Source organism: Phocoena sinus, chromosome 6 (assembly GCF_008692025.1).
Source record: "Phocoena sinus isolate mPhoSin1 chromosome 6, mPhoSin1.pri, whole genome shotgun sequence".
Classification (NCBI taxonomy): domain Eukaryota; kingdom Metazoa; phylum Chordata; class Mammalia; order Artiodactyla; family Phocoenidae; genus Phocoena; species Phocoena sinus.
The window spans coordinates 200,770-223,440 of NC_045768.1; the positions used below are offsets into that span (position 1 = coordinate 200,770).

Genomic DNA, 22,671 nt, shown 5'->3' on the forward strand with positions numbered 1-22,671 from the left:
GTGAGCGCAGATGGGCTGCAGGCGGTGGGGAGGCCCTGGGTGGAGATGAGGCCTGGCCTGCCCATCCCGAGAAGGACCTGCTCTCCCGTCCGCTTCCCCAGGCCAGGGACTGGCTTTGGCTCCAGGCCTAGTAACCCAAGGAGACATTAGCAACCATTCTCACCTCCAGGCGAGTCTGCAGCTCTGGGCTCAGCGGTGTGAAGTGGGGGTGAGGGGAGCCGCCTGGAGCTAAGCAGGAAGACAGCGCCCAGGCAGCTGCAGGTGTACCCACCACCCAGGGGCTAACGCTCCCGCCCTCCCCCGGCATGAACTTGACCTCCTGTGACCTCTGCAGGTGCACCAGGCACAGGATGCGTGGATAGGTGAGCAGTTGCCCCGGGCCACCTCTCAGAGGCACTCGGGGCTTGGCATCCTGTGGGCACCAGGCGGCGGCAGCCCCAGGGGGCCCAGCACCCGGGACCAGAGCCGGCAGCGCGGCACAGCTCAGCTGAGCTCCGGGTCCGAGGCCGGACAGCCTGCACTCCCTGTCCTGCCAGGATCCCCAGGCCCTTGGAGCTGGGCGGAGGGGCCTCTCCCTCAACACCTGGGGTGGGGTCTGCAGGCAGCGGCCAGGAGGGGCCTGGCTCCGGCTCCCCACACCCCCCAGGAGAGTGACAAGAGCCCTAAATCAGAGGAAGATGGGGGGGAACAGGAGGGCAGAGGCACAGGCAGGGGGTAAAAGCTGCTCCTCCTTAAACACCCAGCGGCGAGCGTGAGGGCGGATCCCACCCGACCCAGCACGGGGCTCCGGGCCTGTCCCCAGGGACTACAGGCCCCGTGGGCGGCCGGTGTCAGGAGGCAGGCACCTGGGGGCCGGGCACAGGGTGCCTCCACCCAGCTCCGACCCGGCCACACAGCACAGGAGGCCTGCGGAGCCCTGGGGCCAGGCCTGCTCTGAATCATCAGTGATGCCGCGGGGACGCTGCCTGGAGCGTAATAATGGGGACCAGACAGCCTCCTTCTGCTGCTCCAGGGGCCGCTTGTCAGAACTCAGTCCCCTCCTGTGTCCCAACCGTTCCCAGCCTCAGGTGGGGATGGAAGAGAAAGTCCAGCAAACCCCCGACCTGACCAGGCATCACAGACCCCGCCTGCAGGACCGCAGTCACAGGACGCAGGAGGGGCCCACGTGCGGCGGCTCCAGCCCTGAACGTGAGCTCTAGTGCCCACGCTCGGACACGCACTGGGGTCAGCCCACGTCCAGACCCACTGCCGCTGGTCACTCAGACACGGTGTTCCTAGTCACCTCAAACCTGGACACGGCGTCACCCATGGCGAGGCACAGCGTCCCTGGCTGCCACACGTGGACACAGGGTCACTGCGCACCTTGGCCCATACCTGCTGGCCCCTCCTCACCCAGGGCGGTGTCCTCCGTGGCCTGGCCTCCCCAGAGCGCTCTCCCGCACCCTCTGACCAACTTTGCGTCCACGCCCAGTACAAACTCCTCTCCCTAGGCGGCGCCAGCCCGCTGGCCTTCCACCTTCCACTTCCCACAGGATGCCCAGGCCAGGGAGGGAGGACCCTGAGCTCTAATTACATGTCCTGGAAAGAAATTCACTCCTGTAATTGGAGTGAAATGAGAGGCTGTGGTTGGAAATGTCCCCTTGGGGAGTCACCTGTCTGAGCTGGGACACGTTTCTCTGCTGTCCCCGAGGAAAGCTCCAGGCTGGGGCTGGGGCTGTGACAGGGGCAGGAACACCCATGGCCTCGGGATTCTGGGGCCCTCTGCCAGCACAGAGAGGCCCCCGGGGTCTGAGGGGACCCTGCTGCTGCCCCTACTCCCAGCTGCCATCAACCTCTCAGGACCGTAGGGTGGTCTGGGGGCTGCTGATGGGATGGGGAGGGCGGAGGTGGTGACGTGGGGACACACCAGCCTCAGACAGGCTGGGGACGCGGGTGCCACACTCGGGGGTGCCGGCGGGTTTCCTGAGGACAGTCAACCAGACCAGTGCTTCCTGCAGCTCCACCCCAGTCCGAGCCCCATGGCCTCCCTGGGGCACTGCTCCACCCCCAGGACCGGCCCCTGCACCCGGAGCCCCCCAGCAGGCCCCGGGGACTCCCCACATCCTCACCCTCTGCCCCACCCCCAGCTCAGGACACCTCTGCTCAAGGTCCTTCCTAGGGACCTTCCCTGACCCCCGTGAAGGGGAACTTCGCCTCCACCCCGCCCCGGCCTCCTGCTTCACTGCCCTGCGTGGCAAGAGCTGTGCGTCGCCTGTGTCCCCAGGAGACGCAAGCTCCACATCCACTGCCGTGTCCCCAGCAACCAGAGCATTTGACAAATACCTTCCACACGAACGAACGAGTGGATGGACGGCCAGCCAGATGGTCAACGGCGGGGGAGGGAAGGTGACTAGAGACGGGGCCGAGGAGAAGGTGAGAGGCCGAGGCAGGTGAAGGTGCTCCGCACTCACTCTCTCCCCCCCGTCGCCCCATCTCACTCCACCTGCTTCCCACTCCAGCCTCAGATGACAGCCAGCTTCCGGGTTCAGTGGAAATGCAGAGTCAGGGGACGGCTCCTGCCCCAGCCCTTCCTGCTCATCCAACAGCCCAGCGTGTACACTCAGCTCACCCTCCGGTTTCCCGCTGTTACAGAGAGATGAGCGTGGACTCGGGGACGCTGGACCCTAGCTTCCCTCGTCCACCTAGGACATCACTCCAGCGCTCCGGCTGCATCGCCGCTAGCCCCTGCCTCCTGGACCTGGCCCGTCTGCACACAGGCTCCGGCCCCCACCTAATAAAACCCTCTGCCCCTCCCCTCCCTCCTGCCACTGCCCAGTCCTCTGCCGGCTTTGCTGTAAAACTCCCTCAAAGGTGGAAGAGCTGCCCCAGGTGCTCACCACGGACCCTGCCCATTCCCGCAGGGCCTTCCCCTGTAAGCCCTCGGGAGGACCCATCACCTGCACGGCGCCCACCGCCGCACTCAGCCCTCCATCCTCCCCTTGCTCCTGCCCGAGGAGAACATGCTCCCCCTTCCTCAACACCGTCCCCACCCACCTCACTGGCCAGTCCCAACGTGTCAACTCTGGGGTCCCGGGGCTCAGTCACGGGCAGCTTCTCCTCCAAACTCCCCATTCCCTGGGGATCCGGTCTGGTCTCAGGCACTAAAGGCCACGGATACACCTGTGTCCTGGTGTTGACACCACCAGCCAAGACCTCTCCCCAAATATCTAGATGGCTCATCCCCTCACATCCTTCAAAAGTCACCTCACTACGGAGTCTTCTCTGACCACCCGACACCGAGCAACAGCCTCCCGGTCCACACTGTGTTCTCCTTAACCCCCTTCCTACACGGGAAGACGAAGCACAGTACCGTCACAGGAGGAGCGGTCTCCACGGCACACCTGCCCCCAGGCACCGTGATGCGGCCGTGACCTGCCCTTGCCGACCCTCTGCGCACCGAGAGGACACAGAGCGGGGCAGGGAGACTGGGTCCCCCAGAAACACAGCCCACAGGGCAGGGCCTGGGGGTCCTGCTCACTGCTGCACCCTCAGCACCGGGCGAAGGCTCACTGCATCTGAAGAAATGAGCGATCAAGGGATGGTGAGTGGGCGGGGCAGCTCGAGGAGCTGGAGACGCGTGGACAGGATGGAGGGCAGAGGGCGGCCGGCAGGACAGCCCTTCACCTGGCTCCGTGGCCAGGACTAGATGCTGTGCCCCCTGCAACGCCAAGAGTGCACCCAGGCACAGTCTACAGGTGAGTATACGAGGTTAAGAGGCTTCCCTGATGCAGGGAGGGGCCCTCGTTCCATTGGGGCCCTCCCACAACCTGCGTGCCAGCCTCAGAAGTAGAAGGGAGCCCAGCTGGCCTCTGGGGACAAGTCAGCACCAGGGCCTTCCCGGCCAGAGCCCTTCCCCTCCCCACCATGGGCCTCCGGCCCTCTGAGCACCAATTAAGTCAACCCTAATCAAAAACAACAAAGTAGGGAACTTCCCTGGTGGCGCAGTGGCTAAGAATCCACCTGCCAATGCAGGGGACCCTGGTTCGAGCCCTGGTCCGGGAAGATTCCCACATGCCACGGAGCAACCAAGCCGGTGCACCACAACTACTGAGCCCGGGTGCCACAACTACTGAAGTCCTCGTGCCTAGAGCCCGTGCTCCGCCACAAGAGAAGCCACCGCGATGAGAAGCCCGCGCAGTGCAAGGACGAGTAGCCCCCGCTTGCCGCAACTAGAGAAAGCCCGCGTGCAGCAATGAAGACCCAACACAGCCAAAAATAAATTAATTAATGTTTTAAAAAGGGACCAAGAAATAATGTCCCCCCCCCCACCCCCGCCATGGCTACCCACAGGGACCTCAGCTCAGGAGGGCTTAGAGTTAGGCATTCTTCCCCGGGTTCCCTGGGGCAAGTACTCACCCCAAAATGGACCAGGGCCTCCCTCCATCATGCACCACACACACACACACACACGTGCACACGTGCACAGACGCACGTGCACACGCATACACGAGTACACACACAGGTCACGAGTCCCTGGGTGCTGCAGCCAGGAGCAACACAGCAGCTCCCGCACGTGACTCTGGGACACAGATCACCCCCCCATCTGAGGGCTCCCCTCCCAACCCAGCGCCACCCCTGGGGTGCAGAGAGAGGGAGCCTGGAAACCACTGGTGCCAACTCCCAGCAAGAGCGGAGACTCCAGGACCCGGATGAGAGACACAGAACAGGCAGAAAGAGAAAGAGACAGAGGAAGAATGAGAGCGAAAAAGCAAAAAGACACAGAGATACAGAGACGTCGAGAGGCAAAGAAATACCGAGATGGCAAAGGAGAGAAAAAGGGTCAGTGAGGCAGAGAAGATTAGAAACGGGCAGACAAAGGCCAAGAGAACAAGACAAGGGGACAGGGAGGGAGGGAAAGAGAGACAGAAACAGGTTGGCGGGGTAGGAGAGGGGCCCATGTGAAGAAAAGGCAGAAGCGAGGAGAGGTAGGAAAGACGAGGTGGAGAAACAGACGGACTGAGGTCAGGATCTCCAAGTCCGGGCTGGGGGCAGAGTTAAGGTCTCAGGACCCTTGGGATCCCCCTGCTGGGGCTCCCAGGAAAGTGAGCCCATCCTATTCTCTCTTGTGCCCCGGAGAGTGTGGTCAATGGCAAAAGAGAGCAGCCAGCCTTGGAGGTCTCTCTCAGCCCTCACAGGAGGACGGGGCTCCCTGGACCTGGAATCAGGACATGCTTGTTGGAAGACCCAGGGGTCCTGCCTCCCCGGCTTGCTCCCAGCAGTCCAAACACTCAGCACCCCCAGAGGCAGGGTCCCACCGTCCCGCTGGCCCAAGCACAGAGCACCCTAGCTTCAATAGCCCATTAATTCAGCAGATGCTCCCTGACCCTCCTGGGGGCCCTCCCAGAGCTAGGCTCTGGGGACACCCTGAAAAATAAGACGCTGTTCTTATCCTCAGGGACTCGCATCTAGAGGGAGAGAGAGATGTAAACAGCCAGCGACTCTCCTCGACAGCCCACGCAGTGCCCACTGGGCTGCGGGAGCACCCTGCCCTCCGAGGGGCCACACCCACCACCAGATCCCCACCAGCAACGTCGGTGGGACCTCAGAGGGCTTTCCGTAAAAGCCCCTGCTGCCACCGCCACCGAGGGCAGCAGGCGGGTGTGGACAGCGCACACTGTACCACAGAACCGCACGGCTCCCAGCAGAAGGCTCCCCACTCCCTTCCCTACTCGGTCATTAGGAAAAATGAAAGGAAAACAGCAAGTTGCCCAGAAAGCTTATTATATCCGATTTCAGTGGCACCCATCCCATCAGAGCCGGTGACAGGCTGGTGCTAAGACAGAAAGGGAAGCTGAGGCGCAAGGCCCACCGGCCCCTCGGTCACCTCCAGGGAGAGACCCTCTGAAGGCGAGGCCACCTCGACTCTGGCCCATGTCGGGCATGCTGCAGGCACCTCTGGGGCCAGGCCACCGGCAGCTCGAGCAGACAGCGGGGCAGGCCCCCCAGGACGGGGCGGGTGAGGGGACCTCATGCGGGAGCCCAGAGGCCATTTAGCCAAGTCTGTTTGTCCTCACATGCAGCACAGGACAGAGACCTGGCCACAGCCTCCTGTCCCTTGGAAGGAGTGTTCTGGGCCACAGTGGGGCTCCGAGCCTCCCTGGGACCACAGGGTCCCAGAAAGCACGGCTGCAGTCCGCCGGGGAGGGGCCTCTGGGACCTGGGCTGTGCAAACAGGTCCTGTGGAGCGAACACCCAGGCGCTCAGCCCCAACCCCAGCCCAGAGCCGGAGCAACAGCGGCTCAGCCCCAGCCTCAGCCTCTACTGGCCAGAGGAGCAGGGCAGAGGCCTGAATACCCATCAGGCCGACGGAAACACCCTGGCCCGAAGGCTGGGGCCTCCATGACGAGGAGCAGGGCACTCCGCCTGCTCTCAAAGCAGCCCAGCCCACGGCGACTTTCTGGATCTCCTGGGTTGTTTGGAAACCACAAGCTGGCACTTGTCAGGGTCCGTCTGAGAAGGAAAGTGGGCGGCAGGACACACTGATTAAGCTCCTTCCTGGAACCAGACGCTGTGGCAACACGCCGGCACAGCCTCAGCTGAGCACAGCTCCAGGAAGCCGTGTCCGAGAACCCTTCAGGCAGGAGACTCAGATGCACAAACGTGCCCCCCAGATCACGGGGCGACAGAGGCAAGGCTGGAGCCCAGGATTTACAGAATAAGGCCCAGAGCCCTCCCCTGCCCTGGTGACCTGCCCACGGCAGCAGCAGCTCTGTAAGCAAGCTTCACCCGAGGACAGAGCACCATCGACAGCCCCTCAGCCAAGATCACAGCCCAGGCGCCTCCTGGGGAGAAACAATGCCCGTCCCACCAGCACCCACCCCGTGAGGACCACCACGAAGCCGGGGCCTCCAGCGTGCCCAAGCCCGCCCCTCGCAGAGGGCAGCCCGGGCCCAGCACCCACCCCGTGAGGACCACCACGAAGTCCATGACGTTCCAGCCGTTCCGCAGGTAGGAGCCCTTGTGCAGGACGAAGCCCAGCGCAACGATCTTCATCCCGGCCTCGAGGCAGAAGATGCCGATGAAGTACGGCTCCGTGTCGTCCTGAGGAGAAGCGCAGAGCAAGGTCACCCCCGCCGGGGGTGTGGCAGGCGAGGAAACCCCCCACCACCCACAGACTCGGCTCTTCCGTCACGGGCCTGTTTGCCCTCTGCCGAGCTCCCCTACCAGGGCAGGTGGCCCTGTCCCCGTGGCCAGCGACACCCGATCACAATAGCAAGGGGGGGCTCCCACCCCCGGAAGCCCTGCAGCAGGGGAAGCAATAAGAAAATTGGGGGGGGTCCCACAATCACTAGGACAATCCTCGTTGTAACACTCCACATGCATTAAGCACCATTATCATCCCCATCCTAGAGGAAACTGAGGCACAGAGAGGTCAGGAACGGGGCCGGAGACTCACAGCTTGCTAGAGGCAGAGACAAATCCTAACCCAGAGGTGACTCGGGTCTGATCCTGAGCTCGAACCGCTACAGGGACAACGGCCCAACTCCCTAGAGGACAGCCCAGGACCCACGCATTCCTTCAACACACACCTTCTGGATAATCAAAACATACACATCTTGGTGGGAGCGAGCATGGCCGCGCCTCAGGGAGCCTCTGGAGGGTGAGGCATCCAGCTGGGCGAAAAGGAACGGAATTCCAGGCGGAGGGAACAGTGTGAGAAAAGAATGGGGATGGGAGAGGGCAGGGCCGACACGGGCCGGGCCCTGGTGGTGAGCACAGTGGGGATGAGCTGCGTGGACTCAGGGAGAAGACACACAGGCGGCGTGGAGAGTGACCAGGGGCATCACACACTTGGGAAGGGTGGCAGACAGAGCCTCTGTGCAGGTGACCCCACAAGCTGGACAACGGGGACACGGGGGGAGGGTCAGCATGGGAAACAGCCTGAGTGCAGACCACAGACACAGGAGTGGACAAAGGGGCAGCGGGAAGGTCCTGCCCCCAGGACTATGGGGGCCACAGGAGGACTTGTCCTCCAAAGGCTGCTCCGCCAGGGAGGGGTCGAGCCTCCGGGCCAGGGACCAGCCTCCCGGGGCTGCAGGGGAGGGGAGGGGAGGGCCAGACTGGTTCCCTGTGGGTGTTGCCAGCTCCCACTCAGGACCAGCGGCCTGAGACTTCCTCCCCAGAGAAGCCTGCCCCCCCCCCCCCAGGGCTCTCCCATCTGACCTGGGGAACCCTCAGCCTGGCGTCCATGGTGGCCCAGTTCTCCTGTCCTACCACCCTGATGCTGACTCACGAAGGATCATTCCCTGGAGACTTCTGGTCTGGTTTAGGTGGAGGGTCCCCTCTCTCCGAGAGGAGAGGCTGCTGACCACCTGCCCTGGGTTAACAGCTGGGCCCCAGCAAACAGATGTTCACAGATGAAGAGTAAGCCAGCGCCAGGAGACGGGGCGGGGCCCCTCCTCAGACCCCTCCCCAGACCTTCCCTCACAGCTCTTCCGCCAGCCCAATCCTTGATCACACTTGGCTGAGGGCTGGCTCAGGGCAGGGGTGAGACTGCAAATCCAGGGCTCCAGCTGAAGGCCACTCAGGAAGTTGATGGGTGTGTGGGAAGCGGAGCCCCCAGAGACAGGGAGCTGTGGAGGCCCCACCCCAGGCCAGGCCGCCCCTGTGCCACACGGCCCCCTCCCAGCCTCTGGCAGCAGCAGCGGCCTCCAGACCTGAGCCCGGGGGCCGCAGGGCGCCTGCTCTCCAGGCCCGCTGTGTTCGGCCTCCCATCCATCTCAGCAGCCTCCGAGGGGGCACGCTCTGCTTACTCTCCCAACAGCTCAGCCCCCAACTCCTACAAGTGTACCGAACCCCATCACCACAAAGCAAACCCTCCTTCACCTGTGAGGCAGGAGCTCAGACGTGGCTGGACACACGGCTGGCCCACTCAGGCCTGCTGCCAGAGCCTGGCCTCCCTGCCCCCCCGCACCCACCCCTCCCCCGGCCTGCTTCCCTCTGGCCCCACCCCTGCTGGACTCCCTTAGGGATGTGACCACGCCTTGCCTGGAGTTCAAGGCCTACGCAGAGCGCTGAACAGGCCCTATTTCATCAACGCTTTTCTCCACTGAAGTTAGGGAAGGAGTTTGGACAGAAGTGGTCACTTGCCAGGGTGTGGAGAAGAGGCATCGGCCTCTGGCCGCCCGCGCCCCCAGAAGTGTCTCCTCCTCGGGACCTCAGGACCTCCGGCGGCTCTCCAGCCAGGCCCCAGGCTCCCTCTCCAATCCCCGCAGCTACTCTTCCTTCTCTCTGCTCTGAAGCTCAGTCTCTCAGGCCCCTGGGAGCCCACACCCAGCCCAGGCAAAGGGGCCAGGGCAGCAGGGGTGGCTGGGGCTAGGGGACATACCTCACCCTTGAAATGGGGCTCACCTCCTCAAGCAGCACCCTTCCCTCTGCCCCAGCACCTCCAGACACCCTGACCTGGCATCCTGGCTCCTGTGGGTTCTGTACTCCAAAAGGGGAAACCACAGGGGTCTGGGGAGCTCCGGGCAAGAGTGGGTGGAAGCGATATTCAGGACGTTTGGGAAGAAAGGCTGGGAAGAAGTGCTTCCCACGGGAAGTGGCGGGGCCACAGGGAAGGGATTCCAAGCAGAGCCAGGGAAGACAGCTCTGAAGGAGAGGCTGACGGTCCCAAGACCAAGGGCTGCACCCCGGGGGCCAAAGACTATCACAGCCCTGCAGGGAAGGGTGGGCAGCTAGCCCCCCCCCCCCCCCCGCCGACTCACGGAGCCTGACCCTCCTTAACCTGGGCCATTATGAACGCCCTTCCCACACCCCAGCTTTAGCTCTTAGTTTCTTAGTCTGTGTGGACTGGACAGGTGTAGGGGTGGCGATGGCACACTGGGCAGAGCAGCTGCGGGCTAAAATGGCCCCTCTCAAGCCACCCTTCCCCAGCAGGGGCTGAGCTGGCTATCCCACTCTCCTGGCCCTTCAGGGAAGTGCCAGCTGCCCCCACTGAAAGAGAGGGAGCTGCCCAGACTACCCTGCCCGAGGAAGCTGCGCCCAATCACGGATCCTTAGAGGGTCGTGGAATCAGACAAGCTGCCGCCACCCCACGCCCCGCCCTCAGGCCGGCCGCCACCGCACTCACCAGCCGCTCAGACATGGGCGTCTTGTCTCCATCGGGGAGGTGCTGCTCCAGTGCCAGCACGATACAGTTGGCGATGATGGTGGCCAGAATCATGTACTCAAACGGAGTGCGTGGGTTAAGGACTGGCCGGGAGGCGCCAAAGAGGAGAGGCGAGGAGGCCAAGGCCGACAGCGCGCAGTGCAGCAGCCGGGGCCAGGCCGCCTCCGGAGGGGCTGAGAATGACCGGGTCCGGAGTCCACCCCGCCCTTCCCGCCCTCATCCTCGGGGCCGCCGCGAGGGACGCCTCCGCAGTCGCGGCCACCAGACCCTCAGCACGTCCCCGCGGCCGTCAGCACCGCGGACAGCGGCTCCGCCGCGGCTCCGCCCGGCTCCCGCGCCCCGAGGGAGGAGGCTGTGGGCCCCCAGCGCGCGGCTGGAGGAAGGACCCCGCGCAGGCGCACACTCCCCCCTAAAGACACACGCAGCCACATGTACCTACACAGGCACGTGAGCATACATGTACAGAGAGTCCCGAACGCACGCACGCGCAGCACCAGGTTCATGCTATGCCCGCACACACGCAGGCACCTGCAGCCAGGCGCGCGCACCGGCTCGCGTCCCCCGGGTGCTCACACCTACACAGACACCGATTCGCCCTCGGGTGCCCTCCAGGCTGGCCGCGCGCTCTGCGCCCGGACCGTGGAAGCGAAGGGACGAGCCCAGGGGCAGGGGGCTCCGCCCAGCGTCCACCCCGCTCCCGCGGCCGCTGCCACCACGACCACACACACACACACACACACACACACACACACACACACAGAAACACACAAACACGCACGCACACGCTGCGCGCGGAGGGGCCCGGAATCCGCCCCGCCCCCTCCTCGCCGAGCCGACCCGATGCACCTCTCCCCAGGGCACACCCTCCTCCAGCCCCGGGAAAGATGGCCACTGGGCGCCGCACGCGACCGGCCCCCGCCCCGGGGCCCCGCGCCCAGGCCGCCCCTCCCAGACCCGGCGAGGCGCGGACGCCCGACGCCGCACCCGTGGCCGTCCCCGCGACCTCGGGCGGCCCCCGGTCCCCGCCCGGCCCGGCCCCCGGCAGGATATGGCCACTCGGTGATGCGCTTGGCGTATTTGCGGACGACGTTGTCTTCACTGAAAACGAAGAGCGAGCGGTTGACGGTGAAGCAGTTCTGCTTGACCGGGATGGGGTTGTACAGCGCCATGGTCCGCGCGCGCTGGGCGATCGACTGCTTGTAGAGGACCCGCTGGCCCGGCTGCAGACCCCCAGGGCCCGGGCCGCCCGCCCCGCCGGCCCCGCCGCCCCGGGCCCGCTCCCCGCCGCCGGCGCCCCCATAGCGGCCGCCCAGCTCGTCCCCGAAACGGACCATGGCTCCCGGGCGCCGCGCGCATCCCCCGGCCCGGCGGCCCCGCGGAGATGGGAGGGCGCGGGGCGCGCCTGGCGCTCGTAGTGGAGCAGCCGCGGAGCCGCCGGACCCACAAGGGACCTCGCCCGGCCGACCGCCGCCGCACCCGACACTGCCGCCCGCACCACGCCCTATAAGGGGCCGGTCACGTGGCAGCGCCCGACCAATCCGAGCCCGCCCCGCCCCCAGCTGGCCACCCCCGCCCTGTCCCCATGCCGGGTCCGGCAGCCGGCCCTGGGGGCTGCGCCTCGGCCCTCAGGTCCTCCTGGGCTGCGCCCGGGCTGGGCGGCAGCGGTGCGCGTGCGCCCTCCCGCCTCACGCCCGGCCGTCCGCTGGCCAGATGCTGAACTGGGAGGCTCGGGCCAGGAGCTGGGCGGGGCTGGGAGTCCTCGACGGCTTGCTGAGCGGCACAAACGAACCCTTCCTTCCCCCCAGGAGGCATCACCAGCTGCGAGACGCTGTAGCCCAAAGGGGGGAGGGGGAGGCCCCTAGTTCCCCACGTTTCTTTCCACACCTCACTCCTCCCAGCGGCCACATCGCCTACTCCCCTCCCCCTCGCTGCGGACACCGGCCTCTTCCAAGAAGATGTTGGCTCCTGGCCCTCTCCTGCCATCCTTTCGGGGTCTTCGACATCAGTATGGAGGATGCTTTCAACTCCCTGGTCTTGGGTTTTCAGGATGCACAGCTCTGTCCTGGGGCCCCTCCGCCCTCAATCGTATCCCGGACTTTGCCATCACCACACACCGAATCAGCTCCAAAACCTCAATTCAGAGATTCCTGCGTTCCACCATTCCTTCAATAAAAATTTAAAGAGAGCCTGTTGTATGCTATTCATCCAGCCAGCCAACCAGCCTCTCCACTAAGCCCCTATTAGGTGCCAGGCGCTAGGCTCCCAGCTCTGCCTTCACGGAGAAGACATCCTCATACAAGGAACGGCAATGTTCACACTGGGCTTACTTTGCGCCAGGCACTGTTCTACTCGATTCACACATGATTTGCTCATCTGGTCCTCACAACGTTCAAACAAGAAGCCTTTCCTGAGTCAGTGGCAGAGGAGGTAAGGCGAGTGTCCCTTCCACCAGCACGCGGACAGCAAATCAATACTGCCGGCAGCACCAGGTAGCAGCGCTGTGAAAACAGAACAAGGAGATAAGGATGCCGGGGGTGCGGGGGGAGCGGCTTTTCTACCACCCAGTCAGGGAAGACAACTTTCAGGAAATGATCCTTGAGTGGACCTGAATGTTGTAGAGTGAGACAGGACACTGAGTGCAGAGACCCTGGGGTGGCCATGCAGGCCAAGATCTGGGCTCCAGCTTCTGTCTTCAGTGTGATGGGAAGTCAGAGCAGAGTTCTGAGCAGACAGGTGGTCATCTGACTCCTGTTCCAAAAGGATCCCTCTGGCTGCTGGGGAACAGATTGCAGGGGTACAGTGTGTGCATCACCTAGGATGTATTCAGAGGTAAGCAACCCAATTCCCAGGTGTCGGTGACTATACAATAGTTTTTTTTTTTTTTTTTTTTTTTTTTTTTTTTTTTTTTGCGGTACGCGGGCCTCTCACTGTTGTGGCCTCTCCCGTTGCGGAGCAACAGGCTCCGGACGCGCAGGCTCAGTGGCCATGGCTCACGGGCCCAGCCGCTCCGCGGCATGTGGGATCCTCCCACACCGGGGCACGAACCCGTGTCCCCTGCATCGGCAGGCGGACTCTCAACCACTGCGCCACCAGGGAAGCCCCTATACAATAGTTTTATCCTCACTTACTAAGTCATAAAGTATGCCATTTCAGGAACACAGACTCTTCGTATCCCTCTTCCCTCCTATGGTCACCACCTGCACGTTTTGTCCTCATGCTTGTCGCCTCACGGCCCAAGGTGGCTGCCATAGCATGAGACATCATGTCTTTATACCACCATCTCAGATACGAAGGAACAGGCAGGTGTAAAAAGGACATCTATTTTTTAAATTTTATTTTATTGAAGTATAGTTGATTTACAATGTATTAGTTTCTGCTATAGAGAAAAGTGGCTCATTTATACATATATATATATAGATAGATATATATAGATATATAGAGATATAATAGTTTGCACCTGCTAATCCCAAACTCCTAGTCCATCCCTCCCCCAAACCCCTCCCCCTTGGCAACCACAAGTCTATTCTCTTTGTCTGTGAGTTTGTTTCTGTTTCATAGGTAAGTTCATTTGTGTCATATCTTAGATTCCACATATAAGTGATATCATATGATATTTGTCTTTCTCTGTCTGACTTACTTCACTTAGGATGACAATCTCTAGGTCCATCCATGTAGCTGCAAGCGGCACTATTTTATTCTTTTTTATGACAGAGTAGTATTCCATTGTATATATGTACCACATCTTCTTTATCCATTCATCTGTGGATGGACACCTAGGTTGTGTCCATGTCTTGGCTATTGTAAATAATGCTGCTATGAACATAGGGGTGCATGTCTCTTTTCTAATTATGGTTTTCTCTGGATATATGCCCAGGAGTGGGACTGCTGGCAGTCCCACTGCTGAATGGCAACTCTATTCTCAGTTTTTTGAGGAAGCTCCATACTGTTTTCCATAGTGGCTGCACCAATCTGCATTCCCGCCAACAGTGTAGAAGGGTTCCCTTTTCTCCACACCCTCTCCAGCATTTGTTATTTGTGGACTTTTTAATCATGGCCATTCTGACCGGTGTGAGGTGGTATCTCATTGTAGTTTTGATTTGTATTTCTCTAATAATTAGCAATGCTGAGCATCTCTTCATGTGCCTATTGGCCATCTGTAAGGACATCCATTAAAAAAAAATAGACATACAACATCGTTTTATAACAAAGGAAAGGTTTCTCAGAGGCTCCCCAGCAAATTTCTCTTTAAACTCCACTGGGCAGACCTGGGCCACGTACCACTCCTGGCTTCACGAGGATGGGGAAGTGAATGTATGGCAAAGAGGAGTAGGACTGCCGTCGTCCACGGAGGTGGGCAAACAGTAGCTCCAAACAAAATCAGGGCTCACTCAGCTGGGGGTGGAAGGGAAGGCTGCAGGGGAGGCTGCCGACAGGCCTGTCACAGAGAGAAACGGGGAGGCCAGTTAGGAGATTTTAACAGAAGCCCAAGAGAGAAGTGGTGCGGTTTGGACCAGGGCACGATGCACAGGGGCCCTATTGTAGAGCTGACTGAAGCGCTGATGTGTCCGCTGTGAGATGTGAAAGAGGAAATGGAGGCTTAGTTTTTTACCTAAGCAACTGTGGACTGATGCTCCTTACTGAGACAGGAGATGAGGGAAGAGCTCATTGGTCACAGGATTCTGCATTTAACATAGAAGTGGAGATGTTGAGTGGGCAGTTGGATATCACAAGGGAAGCTCAGAGGAGAGGTCACAGCTGAAGACGTGAATCTGGAAGCTGTGTGAATACTTCCTGTCTGACCGTCCCACCCTCTCCACCCTGCCCACCTTGTGCCGTGTGCGGACCTGTTACCGAACCAAACTTGGGTCTGCCTGGCTGCACACGGTAAAGTCAATCTATTGACACTGGGTTGTGGTGAAGGAAAGTGCGGCATTTATTCCAAGGCATCCAACATGGGGCCAAGCAAGGAGAGTGGGCAGCTTATGCTCAAAGGGCCCAAACTCCCCAAAGGCTTTCTGGGAAGGGGTTTTAAACGCAAGGCAAAGGGAGAGGGTGGCGGGTGCGTGATCAGCTTGTCCTTCTGATGGGTTGGTGGTGAGGTAACCAGATGGTATTTTGAGAGTCAGCACCATAACCCTTCTGGTTCCAGCGGATCTGGGGTCTTTGTGCTGGTGGGCAGCATGCAGTTAGCCTCTCCCACCTGGTGGGGGTTTTAGTAGCTGCAGAACAGCCCAAGGGTATGGCTCAGGATGTAATCTATAGCCCTTGAGGAGAAACTAAGGTCCTGGACTTTGTTCTATGATTAAGCTATTATTGTCTGTTTTCCTTTGTTTCTGCATTTTCTCACTTCTCTGATTACATTTGCTCTTTGGATATGGGAAAGGCCTAGGAGGCTAAAGCTTTTCTACAAACAAGAGGCGGGAGACACAGGGTGGTCTGTCCCTGGGAAAGCCTGCAGGGTCCTGCCCAGTTACATGTAGACCACGCAGCTCATTCCCTCGACCTCTGGCTCCCGCTTCTGCTGGGCCAACGGTGAGCACGTGGAGGGAGGAAAGACTGAAGTCAGGGTCTTCATCCCCCAGCCCCTCCCACTGACCACCTGGGGTGGGCTGTAAGCCCTAAATGAAGGTCCCAGCTCCTGTCAGTCGCCCTCTCCACCCTCCTCTTTCTCCTTCCAGGTCCAGGGTTCTGTCCCCTCCCCTTGTTTCTGCAATGTCCTCTCCCTCGAGGATTCACTGCGCCCTGCACAATTCATGGTAGATAGTCCCTTCAAACGTGCCAGACCCCCGCCTGAAGCAGCAGTCATCATCACTGAGGGAGTAAGTGTAGACAGAGAGAAGAGGCCCCTGGGGTGCTCGGCAAGGCCGAGTAGATGACAGGGAGACAGAGGAGCGGCCTGAGCCCTCAGAGGGGAGGACAGCAGCGTCCAGTGCTCCAGGGCCACGGGAGGGGCGTGTGTCCAGAGAGAAGTCAGTCATCTGCCAAACGCTGTGGAGAGATCCAGAGAGATAAGGACCAACATTCAATCACTGGCATGAAAGACAGACGTGCCTGTTCCCTTGAGAAAAGCAGTTTCCATAGAGGAGTGGGAAACAGGCTGAGGGGAGTGGATTAAAGAGAATGGCTCATGAGGAAGTACATACAGCAGGTGGACAGAGCCTGTTGGGTGAGTTTTCCTGCAAAGAAGCACAGACGTGGAACAATAGCTGGAGACACAGGCCATGAAGGGAGTTTTGTGGGTTATTTAAGGAAGTGGATGTTACTGGACCTTGTGTGCCGGTTGGAACGACTCAATAGAAAGACAGGTTCCAGATGCAAGAAAAAGGATGTGCTGCCCCGTCTGAGTCAGAGGCCATCGGACATGAGACAGCCTGTTCGCTGAGAGGAAGGGCAGTCGGAGGACGTGACCGCAGACACAGGCAGGCTGGCGGGTTAACGGGGGGAGGAGGACCACCTCTGGACTGTGACTCTCACTGAAATCAGAGGCAAGATCAGAGCTGAGACTGAGCGGGGCGTTGAGGCTGGCAGAAGGCGGAGCAGGTGTGAAGGCTCATCCAGGGGAGCAAGGAGCTGCGGAGGATGCAGGGCACGGACCCGGGCTGAGCTGGTAGCCCCAGTGACACTTCTCTTCCTCCCTGGCCTCCAGCGGGCTTGCTCCCCACCCATGATCTCAGCACCTCCTGCGCCCCCCACCCCTCCTGGCAGGGGTCTGTGGTCCCTCCCCCTCTGTCCTACTCACCTCGAACCCCCAGGGACGCCCCCACGAGGCTCCAGCCACTGCAGAAGTTCACGCACCAGGCAGACGGCTATCACCCACTGTGCCCCCAGAAGTCCTCAGGGGGCCTGAGTTGGTCCTGTTGCGTGCTGGCAATGGCATTGCAACCAGGCTCCACTATCCTAGCAGCTTGGCCCCCAGCCCGTTCCCAGAGGGTGGGAGGCCCCTTGCCCACCTTCCCCTCCAGCACCTCCTCAGCTCCTCCCCCTTCTTCCCCAGCTTTACTGAGATGCAGCTGACACACGACATCGTGTGAGCCGGAAGTACACAATGTGATGATCTGATACACGCACACATTGTGAAGGGAAGACTCGGTAAGGCCATTCAACACCCCCGTCATCCATCACCTCGCATAGTTTACCTTTGTTTTGTTTTGTTTGGAGAAGGCTTAAGATCTACTGTCTTAACTTTCAAGTACATGATACAGTATTATTAACTATAGTCACCCCACACAATACATAAGATCCTCAGAACCTATAACTGCAAGTTACTACCCTTTGACCAGCATCTCCCCATTTCCCCCACCCCCAGCCCCTGACAACTGCCATTCTGCTGTTTCTGGGTTCAGCTTTCTTTTAGATTTGACATATAGGTGAGATCATAGAGCGTTTGCTTTTCTCTGTCTTACTTCACTTAGCACGATGCCCTCAAGGTTCATCCACGTTGTCACGAATGGCAGAATTGCCTTCTTTTTTTTTTTTTTGCGATACGCAGGCCTCTCACTGTTGTGGCCTCTCCCATTGCGGAGCACAGGTTCCGGACGCGCAGGCTCAGCGGCCATGGCTCACGGGCCCAGCCGCTCTGCGGCATGTGGGATCTTCCCGGACCGGGCACGAACCCGCGTCCCCTGCACCGGCAGGCAGACTATCGACCACTGCACCACCAGGGAAGCCCTGCCTTCTTTTTTTATGGCTGAACGTACTTCACATATTTCAGTGTATACATATCTCACTTCTTCTTTGTCTATTTATCCGTCAGTGGACACTTAGGTTCTTTGATGACAGCTATGATGATAGCTATTCTAGCAGATATTGCACGGTGGTTTTGATGTGCATTTCTCTGATGATTAGAGATGCTGAGCATCTTTTGATGTACTTGTTGGCTATTTGTATATCATCTCTGGAAAAGTGTCTGCCAGGTCTTTTGCCCATTTTTTAATTAGATTACTTGGGGTTTTTTGGTTTTTTTTTTTTTTTGGCTACCAAGTCGTGAGTCCCTTATATATTTTAGATATTAACCCCTAATTAGATATGTGGTTTGCAAATATTTTCTGCCACTCTATAGACTGTCTTTTCATTTTGTTGATGGTTTCCTTTGCTGTACAGAAGCTTTTTAGTTTGATGTAGTCCCACTTGTTGATTTTTGCCTTTGTTGCCACGTCCAAAAAATCTTTGCCAAGACCAGTGTCAACGAACTTTTCCCCTATGTTTTCTTCTAGGAGTTTTATGGTTTCAGGTCTTACATTTAAATCTTTAATCCATTTCAAGTGAACGTTTGTGAGTGGTATAAAATAGGGACCCACTTTCATTCTTTTGCATGTGAATATCCAGTTTTTCCAGCACCATTTATTGAAGAGACTAACCTTTCCCCATTGAGTACTCAAGTATCCTTTCCCCTTGTCAAATATTAGCTGACCATACACACATGGGTATATTTCTGGGTTCTTGATTTGGTTCCATTGGTCTTTGTGTCTTCTTGTATGCCAGTGCCATACTGTTTTGATTATTGTAGCTTTGTAGTATAGCTTGAAATCAGGAAGTGTGATGCTTCCAGCTTTATTCTTCCTCAAGGCTGCTTTAGCTATTTAAGGTCTTTTGTGGCTCCATATGAATTTTAGGACTGTTTTTTCCATTTCTACCAAAAATGCCATTGGAATTTTTTATAGGGTTTACACTGAATTTATAGATGGCTTTGGGTAGTTGACATTTTGACAATATTAACTCTTCCAGTCCATGAACAGGAGGTCGGTGGGGGGGGGGGGGTGCAGTGTCTTTCCATTTATTTACGTCTTCTTCAATTTCTTTCATTAATGTCATAGTTTTCAGGGTACAGTTCTTTCACCTGGGTTGAATTTATTCCTAAATGTTTTATTGTTTTTGACGCTATTGTAAATGGGATATACCTCCCTTTCTAAGTCCCACCTCTGCCACTAGGTGTTGGGTTCCCACATGGAGAATTGGGGAGGGAAAACTTGGAGTAATTTTTCATTTTCATATAGAATTGACACTTAATTTTTAAAACAATAAGGGTAAGTAGTACATGAGGCCAGGAATGGCTCCATGAAGGAGAGGGACCCCTGTACTTCCAACTTATCTGCATCCTCACAGCGTCCAAACACCAGGCAGCCCCTTCCTTCTGAATTAGGGCCCCATACACCTCCCCAGCCTGCCACCTGTTTCTGACGCCCTACCTAATGGCCCCCACCTCCGTATTTACTTTTTAAAATCAAACAATAAGTACATGCATATTATAAAATATGTATAAGGCTTAAGGAATAACAATACCACAAACTCCTGTGCACCCACTAACCAGCCCAGGAAACAGACCCAGGAGATCCTGCAAAGTCCCCGTGTGCCCCTCCCAGATCCCGACTTCCCACAGAGGCCTCCCCAGTCCTGAATCCTGTACTTATGATCCTCTCTCTATTGTACCCCTGCACAATATCTACACAGTTTTACACACTTTTACCTTCACATACACAGAAAGAACCGAGTTGTAGATATTCTTCTGCAACTTGCTTTTCCTTAACAGTGCCCATCATTGCACATACGTGAATCATTTGTTGCCACCACACATATTAGTCTTTGGTGTGACAATTTATTTGTCCATTCTTCTTTGATGGAAGTTTGTGCTGCTTTACATTTTCTGCTATTTCAAACAGTCCTGCGGTGAACATCTACTTTAGTTCTCCTGGTATCTGGGCCACAGGTGAGACTGATGCTGCCCCATCAGTGCCAGTGGGCTGATCACACTCCCCAACAGCTCACAGGTCCCAGCGGCTTCCCTCCCCCAACACTCTGGTGTGATCGGTATTTTTGTCAACCTGGTGGATACTTAAAGCATCTCACTATGGCTTTTAATCTGCATTCCCCTGGTCACTAAGGAAGCTGAGCAACTTCTCATATATTTATTACTTATCTAATCTTCCTCTTGGTCAAAGTGCCTGTTCAAATCTTATGTCCACGTTCCAACTGGATCATTTTTTTCTTATTCACTTGTACCAGTTCTTATATGTTCTGGTGTGAACCTTTGTCAGATATGTGTGTTGCAAAATCTTCTTTGATATGCAGAAGTTCTTAATTATAATGTACCTAAATATATTCAAATTTTCCTTTATGTTTTTGAATCATAGAAAATTCTTCCTTCATTTATCATTGTGAAGATATCCTTTTTTTTAAATTTTATTTATTTTTTTTGAAGATATCCTTTTGTATATTGTTGAAATGTTGAGAATATAGTCTCCTATCTTCTCTTCTAAAATTTGCATTTTTGGCTTTTTGCACTTTAAACCAGATGCAACTAATTTTTCTGTATGAAGTGAGGCAGGCAGGAGTCCACTTTGTTTTTTATGTAATTAAATTGTCAGAACATCATTTTTGAAAGGTATCCTTTCCCCAATGCGAAGTCAGCCCTGTCACATATCAAAACTCTGTAAACATATGGGTCTGTTTCTGGGCTCTCAATTCTGCTCAGGTGATCTATTGTCTGTCTCTGTGCCAGTACTACACTGTGTTAATTACTAAAGCTTTACAGTAAGGTAATATTCCTACCTGGCTTCCTTCTTGAGAATTTTTGCTATTCTTTACCTTTTGTCTGTATAGTTTTTATTTGTTTGTTTGGCCCCGCTGTGTGGCTTGCCTGATCTTAGTTCCCTGACCAAGGGATCAAACCTGGGCCAAGGCAGTGAAAGTACCAAGTCCTAACCACTGGACTGCCAGGGAATCCCGCCTGCATAATTTTTAGAATCAACTTGTCGCATTATACAAACACATACAGTGGGCTTCCGACAAGAGTTGCATGGAATCAATAGGTCAATTTGGGACAAATTACACCTTTGTGATACTGAGACTTCCAGCCCATGAGCAAAATATATATCTTCATTTAGTTTATTTCAGTAAAGTTTTATAATTTTCCCCATAAAGGTCCTGCACATTTATATGAGATTTATTCCTAAGGGGTTCATGTTTTCACACTATAACGAAGGGATCCACCTGGTTACATTTTCTGTTGCCCGCATTCTGTGCAGTTCTCTGCACATAGCAATACTGCTACATCTTCTGCTTAATAATTCACTGTTAGATTTCTTTGTTTTCTATGTAGATAACACTGAAAAATGCTTCATTTCTTCTTTTTCAATTCTTAGATGTTTTGTTTCTTTCTCGTGTATTCCTGTGCTAGCTGGTACAATGAAGTCCAGAAATGGGACAGTGGGCACCCTGTCCTGTTCCTCGTCTTAAATGAAATACTTCCAACCTTTCACCATTATGAGGTTTGCTATGTTCTTTTAAAAAAAATAGATACCCCCTAACCAGGTTAAGAAATTCTCCTCTAGTCTTAACGTCTAGGAGCTTTTATCATGAATAGGTGAAGAAGTCTATCAAATCATTTTTCTGCACTGGAGATGGTCATATTTTTCTCCTTTATGTTAGGGTAGTGGCTTATGCTAATTGGCCTCCTAAAGTTAAACCAACCTCTCATTCCTGTGGTAAATCAAATGTGGCCATGACTGATTATACACTATTGAAATCTGGTTGACTAATAATCTGTCGAGTTGTTGCAAGTTGGTCTCTGAATGACATCGCCCTGTGGTTTTCCTCTGTTGCGTTATTTTTATCAGATTTTGGCATCAAGGTTATGGTGGCCTTGGGGAGCATTTCTATAGAGAATCCGTAGTTTGAAAGTTCAGCTGAACTCACTAACTGGGCCTGATGTTTTCTTTGTGATTTTAATTGCTGACTATTTAAAAGTCATAAGACTACTCAGGTTTTCTATTTCCTCTTGGGTCAGTGTTTGTTGCGTTATACTTTTTTTTTTTCCATTATACTTTTCTAGAAATGTATTGGCCTAAAGTTGTTCATGCTATCTTTTTAATCTATGTTGTACTGTGGCTGTATGCCCTTTGTATTCTCCCTCTCTCTCTTCCTTTCCCTCTCTCTCCCCCACCTTCCTCCCTCTCCCCACCCCAATCTTGCCGAGGTTTGCCATTGAGTTAATCTTGTCAAAGAACCAATTTTTTGCTTCACTGATTGTCTCTATCATATGTTTGTTTTCTTTTTTTTTTTAAATAAATTGATTTATTTATTTTTGGTTGCATTAGGTCTTTCTTGCTGCACGGGCTTTCTCTTTGCTGCGGTGTGCGGGCTTCTCATTGCAGTGGCTTCTCTTGTTGTGGAGCACAGGCTCTAGGTGCATGGCCTTCGGTATGGCTCGCGGGCTCAGTAGTTGTGGCTCGCGGGCTCTAGAGCTCAGGCTCAGCAGTTGTGGTACACGGACTCAGCTGCTCTGCGGCACGTGGGATCTTACTGGACCAGGGCTCGAACCCATGTCCCCTGCACTGGCAGGCGGATTCTTATCCACTGCACCACCAGGAAAGCCCCCATATGTTTGTTTTCTATTCATTAATATCTGCTCTTTATATTCTCTCTCTTCTCCTTTGTTTTAGGTTTATTTGCTCTCTCAGTTGGATGATCAATTTTCAGCCTTTCTTTAAAAACACGCACGCGCGTGCGCGCTACACTGTTGTTAT

The 22,671-nt window shown here is 56.3% G+C and overlaps 1 protein-coding gene across 1 annotated transcript in view; it reads right to left on the minus strand.

Moving 5' to 3' along the window:
- Positions 1-11,576, minus strand: part of CACNA1B (calcium voltage-gated channel subunit alpha1 B) — a 196,066-nt gene extending 184,490 nt beyond the window's left edge. The window contains 3 exon segments of the mRNA XM_032634862.1: positions 6,941-7,080; positions 10,112-10,217; positions 11,201-11,576. Of these exon segments, the coding sequence (XP_032490753.1) occupies positions 6,941-7,080; positions 10,112-10,217; positions 11,201-11,484 (530 nt within the window). The 5' untranslated portion in view covers positions 11,485-11,576.
- Between the last annotated feature and the right edge of the window lie 11,095 nt (positions 11,577-22,671).